The 10,837-nt window shown below is 27.4% G+C and overlaps 1 protein-coding gene across 1 annotated transcript in view; it reads left to right on the forward strand.

Annotated features, from left to right (window-relative positions):
• LOC111614509 (uncharacterized protein DDB_G0286591-like) overlaps window positions 1-10,837 on the forward strand; it is a 62,551-nt gene that overhangs the window by 21,649 nt on the left and 30,065 nt on the right. Inside the window, exons 5-6 of the mRNA XM_023355879.1 lie at window positions 995-1,183; window positions 9,148-9,233. Coding sequence (XP_023211647.1) covers window positions 995-1,183; window positions 9,148-9,233 — 275 coding nt within the window. The remainder of the gene's footprint in view (window positions 1-994; window positions 1,184-9,147; window positions 9,234-10,837) is intronic.

Genomic DNA, 10,837 nt, shown 5'->3' on the forward strand with positions numbered 1-10,837 from the left:
AGTGATTTGTTTTTAGAGTGAGCTTTTGCAATTCGGGGATTCCCCTTGTATTACTTTTCAATAAAATAAACTGAATTAAGTTTGAATACAAGTTTATTTTAAGCTTTTATATGAATTTCTTTCAGACATTCGAAGTAATTTATTAAGCAGCCTATTTCTTTTAATTTCTGCAAACTTTTTATGCGGTTTTAAGTTAATTTTAACTCGTTGTTTTGGTTTGATGCGATTTTAGAAAATTACAGAACGTATCCCTACTTTTTCAAGGCAAGTAAAGTTTTTTTTTATGCAAATTTTTTATATGCGCTTTTCTATAGAACGTATGCACCGCATAAAACGAGACCTTACAGTATATTATTGTATGTTGTTACATTAAACACATAATAAATGTAGCTTTAATGTAACAACATATAAAATTAGTTATGTGAGAAATGTAAAATTGATAATGATTATACAAATGATATACTAATGGAGAACAGCTAATGAACAGCTTGTGTTGTTAATGACAAGTAAATATCAGTTATTGTAAATAGTCTTTGCAAGTGCTTTAAGTGTTAATTGTTTCAGTCATCATTTATACAATATCACAATGCAATAATTCAAATTGCGACATTATACTAGCTGTTGTTGAAGTTGATAACAAACAAACAATAATGAATTATATATTAATTAATCTTAATTATAATTATCAAATATTCAAGTTATGTATTTAAAAATTGTTTAAATATGTTCTTTTAGTGTTACTCAAAGAAATCACAATTTTCTCTAATTGTACTTTTATTTACAATTTCTACTTAATGTTATCAGTTCAGACAAGTCCAGAAGTGATTACAGTAATCAGTGTCTACTTATAGTTATATTTACAAATTTAGATTTTGTGATTTTTTTTGAGTTGTACATCCTTCTAATATTTTTATTTTAATTATTTTCACTGTGTTCTTTTACATAATTATTATTTTGTATACATACATTTATAAGATTTTTTATTTATATTTAGTGGTGTCACAACAGGATTTTCATCATCAGCAAACATGAATATTTCTGGTAACCAGAGTACTTTAATATCACCTCAAGTCATTACTCTGTCTCCAGTGACAACTACAACAACTGCTACTCAACTTTATTTGGCTAGTCCATCTGCATCTGTTACTCCTCCTCAGCATCTTGTATTACCTATCAATGACAGGTAAGTAAATAGTTATTCAAATATAAATTAATAAATACAGTAATATAAATAATTTAATGCTTGAATTTTTCAAAAATAAAATATTCTTCCATGTCAACTAAATGTAATATGCTATCTTTTAAATATACAAATATCAACATCTAAGACCCTATAGTTAGATATATTAAAGTCAAAAAATTTGACGGATTTTATTAGGCTGCTAGCAGATGAGCCCAGCGTTGCTCTGGTAAAAAATAACAACAGCAAATATTAAGATTATTAGATTATTTCATACTTCTAACATTTCTACGATATTATATTATAGTATTTGATTTATATTTATTAAGGCTATGTTATGTAAGATTTTATCATACCATGTTTCCAATCTAACACATTTAAAAATTATTTAAATTGTGTACAGTACAGGAATAAAGAATTTTTAAAACGTGTTAGATTGGTCATTTGATGTGATAAACTCTTACATAAGATAACCTTTATAGTTATACAAGTTCGAACACATGCACTGCGTATCTCGCTGACCATGCGACTGCGCCACACAGTTACCTATCTTGTATACATGCACATCTTGCCCCTCGCCACTTGCTGACACCAAAAATATAATGCTTACCCTAGATGATATTTTTTAATTTATATGAATGTTTAACGGAATAATATACAGCCTATGAACCCCTGAAGGTCCATTGTAAATATTGATGAAAGAATTTTTGAAATTGAATGAGTAGTTTCAGAGATTACCTCCTACATCCAAACTTACAAACTTTACCTCTTTATAATATTAGTATAGATTAAAGCCAAATGATTATTGGATTAAATTGGACTATGCTACTACTTCTAATAATTATTAAATATCAAATAATTTGGCACTAGAGGTAGGCATTAGGCACCATCTCTTGCTAAATTTAATAATTATAATTAAATTTGTATTTTAATAATTAATTTAGAAGATTCTAGAAGGAGATATCTTATGAATAATTTAAAATCTGNGAGTTAAATAATTTGGTACTAGAGATAGGTATTATGCACCATCTCTTATTAAATTTAATAATCTTAAAATTTATTCTCTTATTAAATTTAATAATCTTAAAATTTATTCTCTTATTAAATTTAATAATTAGAATTGAATTCATTAATTTAGAGTATTCTAGAAGATTGATCTGGAGTGGGATTTGAACCCACAATTTCCATTACAGAATGAATGTGTTGCCAGTTATGCTACACAGACCTCCATCTGATGTTGCCTTCCAGATATATTTAATTTAGATATGATCATCTTTGGTTACTTATGGCACTGACTAGAGACACTTTCAGTACCCACATCCTATAATCACCTACCATGATACACAGCTGGCCATTGCTTAAAAAAAGCCGAAAGGGTTGTTTAAGAAGGCAACAAATTTTTTGACCGCGAATAGATGCCATTTCTTTTCATGTCAAGTCAACACTAATAAAAAGAATTTTAATTCATAATTGATAAAATTATACAGCAAATTTTTCCGAAAATAAAAAGAAGTATCTAATTCATTGAAAAAGAGAATTAAAATAACAGTAAATTATATGTATAAATTATTAAGAGCATAGACACTATATTAAGAATATTTATTAACCAGAAGTGTTAAGTTCTGATTAATAAAATAAACAAATCTTAATAAACAACAATTTAAGAAATAGATCAACGAAGAAAACTATATGAAGAAAGGATTAAATTAAAATACTTTTTCCATTACACATTGGACTTTTTAGCTCCAATACACAATTAATTTTTCAACTAATTCTCTCCACAAATCGAATTGTCTTTTTCTTGTAAATTCAATGTTGAATTTTCCACTGTACATTTTCTTATTATTTTCTATATACGTTACTGATATTTCTTTTTGTTCTTTTTGCTTAATTTTTAAAAATAAAACAGTGGAGGTTTCCATTTTGTTTCTGTGTACTATATTGCTATAAGACAAAACTTTTAACTATAACATGTGTAAACTAATTCATGTTGATTTGTTTACAACTTGTTACAGTTAAGTTGATTGGTCAAATCATTATAGTCGCAAACCCAGATGCATTGTAAATAATCCCATCATGCTTAACGACACACATAAACAAGTGAATATGACCTACTTTTGCTCGCCTTTCGAGTTTGCTTGATGGGTTTAACTTGAGACTACTGATTATGTGAATCATAGTAACATGAGTGAGTTCAATGACTGAGTTAAATAATTTGGTACTAGAGATAGGTATTATGCACCATCTCTTATTAAATTTAATAATCTTAAAATTTATTCTCTTATTAAATTTAATAAGAGATTAAATAAATAAATTATTTTATGGTATCATGGTTATTTTTGTAATCTATACTAATATTATAAAGAGGTAATGTTTGTATGTAAGTTTGTATGCAGCAGGTAATCTCCGAAACTACTCATCCGATTTCAAAAATTCTTTCACCAATATTTAGAATGGAACTTCAGGGTAGACATAGGCTGTATATTATTCCATTAAACATTCATATAAATTAAATGATATCATCTATGGTTAAGGCTTTTATGTCCAACAGATGGCGCTACGAGTATGATGCCCTAAGTTTGCTTTTCTGTGAAAATGAACTAAAGTAGATCATCTTCTATCTATTTATATAAATAAAAATGTAATGTTCGTTTGTCCTACCAATTCCTTTTAAATTTTGACNTTTATAGTTGATGGCTTTTCTTTTCTTGTGGCCACTTTATATCTGGAGTTAATGGAAATTTACAAGACAGTCACAAGAAAAAAGCAATGGCAATGTAGAGATAAGATCCATTCTAAAATTGTGTGATTTCAATTTAAAACACCAGCCTGAAGATAGCCTTTTAAAAATGGATGAAAACATTTGCTTTTTGAAGTGAGTGTTTTTTTTTCTGGCTTCTTGGTTACTGAAATGTTACTTGTTTACATTATCAGTTTAGTATTGCACAGCAAATTATATAGTAGGCCTATTTAATTATTTGCATGATTTAATTTGATTTTTTCAAACTATTAATTGGTTCATAAATTGTTTTTATTTTGTTTATAATAATTTTTTGGAGCAATTTTGGGTTCTGAAAATATTCTACACCTCTGCAGTTAAGTATTTTATCACATACACAAGTATAATGTCTTTAGAATTAAAGACATTACACTTAAGTTTTTCCATATAAGAAATATTCATTTTATATTAAAAGAAAAACTGTTTTTCTGTCTTTAGGAGGTTTTATACAAGTTTCTCTTCCTTGTCAAGATAACATTCAGTTTTCACCTACTTCATACAGTAACATTTCTCCCAATAATGCAGGTGTAAGGATTAACGAAAATAATCAAAATAGGTAATTTTTTAGATTTGTGGAAAGTTTTAATTTTAAATTCTTATGAAATCAGTATTCCTATAATTTTTTCCCTTAACATTTTGTATATAGTAATTTTTAAAACTTCTTGGGTATTATTATTATCATTATCTATAATTATAATTTGGAGATAAATCAAAGAATTCAATAGACTTATAAATTCTAAACATTAAAAAATTTATTTAATTGCATTTTTTACAGAATTTTGATGTCTAAATTAATCATAAATTAATTTCTGCTACATTTTTTAAATGAAAATAATTTATTAATTAATAGATTTTTGATTTATGTGAAACTGTTTCAGAAATCTGAAACAAAGTTTTGGAAGATTTCTGAAACTTCTGAAATCAATTGCAAAATTGTAATTTAGTTTATTACTGCTTTAGTTTAGTTTGTAATAGATACACTTTATTTAATATGGAAGGATTTTTATTTAGAATTATTTTACAAAAGACATTAAATTTTCACAAATTCAAAAAATTTATATTTGACATTTTTTGTTAACATAGTCTTTGAAGATAATTTCTGTGAATATTTTGCAAAAGTTTTAAATTTTCTTATATTGAAAAGAGACTATGAGGAAGATTCTATAAACTTGAAAATACTTGAAATATGTTGTAAAGAATGTAATAAAATAAGTTTATTATTTAATTAGATTTTCTGTTACTGGTTTTGTTGTGGGTTTTAAAGGATTAAAAGCTATTGGCTTTTTTTTTTCAGTAACACATCAAACAACGACCATTTGCTGATATAGATTTTATTGGAGGAAATGCATTTTGGGTCTTAGTAATCCCTCTTCAGTTCTTAGACTTTACAAAGGAAGATAGAAAATGATTACATGTTACATAATAATAAATATAATATATAAAAAAATGTTTTATAACTTACATGGTTGGTTGTTGGTTACAAATTGACATTAACATCAAAGAAAATATTAGGTAATTGACTGTCAATTACCTGATATTTTCTTTATGAAGAGGTGTCATTAAAATCCGAAACGCATTTCTTCCAATAAAATCTATATCAACAAATGCTCCTTGTGTGATGTCTTACTGAGAAAAATAGCCAATAGCTTTTAATTTTTTTAAAGTTTATTATTAGTTATAATTTCCTAATTGATTTTTTGCTTAAAATTATGAGGAGTGTTTTATTGTCCCAAGTAAAGTTACATCAGTGGATTGCCTAACAACAAAGTTGAAAGATTTATTTTCAATCATAATTCAAATAGTTATGAAATTATGTTTATAAAGTATATATAAGTATACTCACTTTATAGCAATCCTTGATTTAGCAACTCATTGTGATGTAGTGATCAGTAGAGAAGGCCATGGTCATTTTCTCGTAATCATAATGCTATTTTGCTGTTAATATAACAACTTTGTAAATGCTTAGAATTTCAGAGCTACTTGTTAGAACATTAAATCAACAAACCCATGAGTAAAAACAAACTGTTTTCTTGAAAATATGCCGTAACATTTAAAAAATTTTTTATTCAAAATTAAATTTATTGTACTATATAAATAAATGTAATTTCATTAAAAAAGGCTGACAAGAGTTGAACTTGTGTGCTGATGAAAAGGTTCATTTACAATGTGACACTGCAGTTACATCAATGATACTGAGTGTAAGAATTGATGAAAGTTATGTTGACAAGTTACAGGTGCTTGTCTCAATGTTTACACAATCAAAACTAACCAAAATTTTGCACCTGGATGATGATGTTATTGCCTCACCCAACATTCCTAAATTGTTTGTGTTTGCTAAGATGCATAAAAGTAGTGGGAACTGAGGCCAATACTTGACAAGGTTAGATCCTATACCCAAAATCTAGAAAAAGCCATGCACAATATTCTTCCTTATAATTTGGATAACTACCATCTCATGATAACTAACTCCAAACAATTTGTTGACTTGTTATGATCCACCACCCCAATATGAACAGAGCTTAAATTATGATTTTGGACTTTAAATCAATATATCTATCAATCATGTTACAGTCTTGTTTCTGCATTTTGTGTGACTAGCTAATGAAGAAGGTCACTAATCTGACACTACACTAGCATATTTTGGAATTATCACACCTTTTATTCATCTTACTTTCAGTTTGACCACAGCTTCTTCCTACAAAAAAAGAGATGTTCCTATAGGAAGCCTCCTGTCAGAGGATGCTTTCCATAGGGACGTCTGTAAATTAGTTGTAGGTCTGCTGGAGAATAAAGTTGGTCCTTTCTTCCTCCCTTACATATTAATTTATAGAAAATACATTAATGACATTTGTATTATTTGGATATTGAAACCTGATACTGATGGATTTCTGTTGTGCATAAATTACAACCACTACAGCCTAAAACTTGAACTGCAACAAATGAGTGATTCATAGGTATACATTTTGGATCTATACATATAATTTAATGGCAATCTTATCAAAACTGAAGTGTTTTATGAACCTGATTACCATCTCTTTTACATATAAACATTCTGAAGCCCATATTTTAGTAATATGCTAAATGATTGCTGGATTAAAGCAGGCTACTTTACCGCTATTATTTTAAATTAAATTATAAATAATTTGGTATTAGAGGTAGGTGTTAGGTGCCATCTCTTATTAAATTTAATAATTATAATTAAATTTGTATTTTAATAATTAATTTAGAAGATTCTAGAAGGAGATATCTTATGAATAATTTAAAATCTGTTTTTCACTTAGAAATACTAAATTTTCACATTTTTAACTTGACACTTAAAATAACAAAGAGAATAATATTGTCACTTTTTTAATGTATTTATTTGTAAATTCACTGAGAGAGTAATTTCATGTTTTAATTCAAATCTGCAAAATATTAGATGTACTGTACTTACTACATAAGTACAGTTGATTATTGGCAATTAATTTTTTTTAATTATAATCACAGTTTTGTTTAGCAAAAGTTATTTGAATGGAATAGAGCAGGGGTCACCAAACTATGGTCCACGAGGTCAGTTCATCTGGTCCACCACTGCCGCACTATGCCACAAATGAGATAAAATAATTATTTATATGGAAATATCATAGATTGTACTGTACATAAACATACACTTATTTTAATTTTTTTACACAGTAAGTAAAAATGCCAAAATTGGTCCAATCTGATTTTTGCATCTGACAATAATATAATTTTTAGAAACTACTCATCAGTGAAATAAAAAATTTGATGACTTTTTGCAATTTTGGATATCAGAGTGCTTTTTGTGAAAGTACCTGCAATGAAGTTTTCTAAGAAAAATGATTACAAGCTTGTTGCAGCAATCGTGTTTGTATATTGGTAAATAAATATGTTGATTGTCTTTATTTTTTGTGTATTCAGTGTACTGTTTTGAACAAAATGGTTATGTAGCCTGCACTCGTCATTCAGTTGTCTGGCCTGCTGTGAAAAAAGTTTTGGTGACCCCTGGAATAGAGGAATACATTGAAACAGTAATATGATAATTTTATTAATTTAAATGTTTAAAATACTAGTTATACCTAATACATAACATGTAATGAATGTTACAACATGTTATGCATAAACATAAATTAAATATTTTGTATTTCTTACCATTTTTTTGTTCTGTTGTGTTAAAGCTTCATTTACTTACCTGTAAATACTTATGGATTCCATTGATATTTGATTATGATTAAATATATTCATATATCTTTTCTTTGTGATTTTGATTGGTTCCCTATTGTTTGTGTGTCACATAACCATTGAGCATATTCTAGATTTATTTTATTTATTTTTTCTTTATTATGAATTTACTTTTCCTAGTTCTCTCTTAACTCTAAACTCTGAGAACTTTTTCTCTTTAGTTGGAGACAAAATTAATTGTTTTATTTTTCCTCAGGCTACAAAGGAAACTTATATAGAAAAAAAACAGTCAAACAACTTTCCATTCAGCTGATTTTGTTTTGAACAAATTAAGCTGATTTTGGCCAATTTCATTTTAAAGAATTAAAAAGGGTAGAAAAGTTTTTGTCATAAAAGAATCCAAATAGTTGCATTTATTAATAATCTTACACAAATATAAAAATAAATAATTCAGCATAATTTCAACATCAATGGAATTCTAAGAAATCAAACTTTCAGACATTATTGAGTTTTTTCCATAACATGAATATGTAAGTCACAAATAAATGTTTATCTTTGAAAGTCAGATGGTACAGGAATTGAACATTTTAAATGTGCAATGGGAATGAATAAATTCAAATTTTATGAATGTTGCAAATTTTTTTATCATTAATTCAGCAACAATAATTTACTTTATTTTTATAAATTTAAGTTTTGAAAATCCATAATTCTCTTGTATAATTCTAAAAAATAAATTTTATTTGTTATTCAAAATTTATTTTACAAAGATTGTATACATATAAATTATGAATGAAGCTTTTGTATGATTATATAGATTCAAGACAAAATATAATATAATAGATTAGAAAAAAATTTACTCTATTCAGATTTTTATTCATTAACCAAATTTTATTTTTACTTGTAATTTTTTATTTTATGTTTAAAAAAGTAAAATTTTCTGAATTTAAACTATAGTTATAAATTTCAATTTCCGTTTCATTAAATCTGTTTTACTAATTATTTTACATAGATCTCATTCATCAGAGTCTCCTGCTTTAATAAAACAAAATAATACTGAATCAAGAATTTTATATCAGTCATCTGTTGGAACAAAACGTAAGTTAATTTAGGTTTTGTATAGTTATAGTGATTTAATATAAGTATTCTCTTTATTGAAAATGAAATTTGTGTAATGAATGTTTTTAGTTTTAAAATTTTCTGAATGAAAATTGTTACATTCAAAATCATTTGAATATACATACTTAAGATTACAATTATAGCATTATATATATTGTACAGTACTTTTTAATGATAATTCAACTTTTAAATTAATGTAATAAAATAGTAATCATTTAATGTTAACTAAGCTGGAGGTAGAGATCAATTCCCATTTTAAAGAGATCTCATAAGGCCTCATGTTTATATTACAGGTTGAATAAGTGTATATGTTTAGCATATATACACAAAGCATATACTTATCTGTATATATAAAATTGCTTGTCCTGACTGACTGACTCATTCACTGATTCATCATCGCCCAGAGCAAACCACTGAACCTAAAGAGGTGAAATTTGGTACACAGGGTACGTCATGAAAACGCTCACTAAGAAGGGATTTTTCGAAATTCCCCCACGGGGGGAGAGGATTAAGTCTTAACCAGAAAAACGGCTTCTACTGTACTATTTTAGATGCGATTTTTTGTTTTTATCTGCATTTTAGTAGGGTATACCATGGGAATGCACACTAAGAACGGATTTTTCGAAATTCCCCTGCGGGGGGAGATGGAGGGGATTAAGGCTTAACCGGAAAAACGGCNATTTGAAAATGTTCTTTTTCTTGAATTTAATATTCTGTTTTCTATGTACAATATTGCCTAAAATGCTTGTTCTATTGTGTTCTTAAATGATAGGATGAGCATTCTAAATGGAACACATACAATGGATCTGAACAGGACAGTCAAGCTGTTCAGAAACATTTGTTGTTTTTAAGAAATACTGGAATAAAACAAAGGTTACCGATGCGATTAATATTTAGAGAAATTGATAATATACATTCATTTTTAAAATCTCTTTTAAACTTTAAATTTAAATAAACATTGTAAAGTACTGTAAAGTCTCTTTTTATGCGATTTTGAAGTTGTGCGGTTTGTATTTCATCCAAAAATTTCTTGGACAAACATACACATAGGCTTGTTTAGGATGCCCGCTTATAGACAGTCTCCAAAAATCGTAAAACACTCAAAGCTCACTCCATTTGTTCCACTGACATATAACGTTTATGGATGTAAAGGACAGCTAGATCTACCTTAATCGCTTTAGTTCCTAGCAATTTTTGATGTAAATGTAATTAAACATAAAAAATACTTAAAACTGAAAAAAATCGAAAGAAATGCGCTAATTTTGAAGAAAAGGCTTTAAAGTTTAACTTCCTTTGTCTTGCCCTTCTGTGAAATTTAACACTGATGAGTCATTGTTTACACATCTGGATGACCTTGAACACAGCTGGAATTGGATTTCCCAGGGCATTCTCATAGACGTCGCGGGAGGAAAAGGGTTTAAAGTAGGGTGAACACTAGCTGGCCGTATATTTTTAAATATTTTTTAAAAATTTGGAGACTTAAAAAACATTCCAAAAATTCAAAAAAAAATTTTTGACCTTAAGGACCGTGTTTTATGTAACGGTATGTAACCTGCCCGAGTTAACTCGAGCGAGGAACTAAA

The sequence above is a fragment of the Centruroides sculpturatus genome, unplaced genomic scaffold, assembly GCF_000671375.1.
Source record: "Centruroides sculpturatus isolate CEXI.00-Female unplaced genomic scaffold, Cexi_2.0 scaffold1535, whole genome shotgun sequence".
Classification (NCBI taxonomy): domain Eukaryota; kingdom Metazoa; phylum Arthropoda; class Arachnida; order Scorpiones; family Buthidae; genus Centruroides; species Centruroides sculpturatus.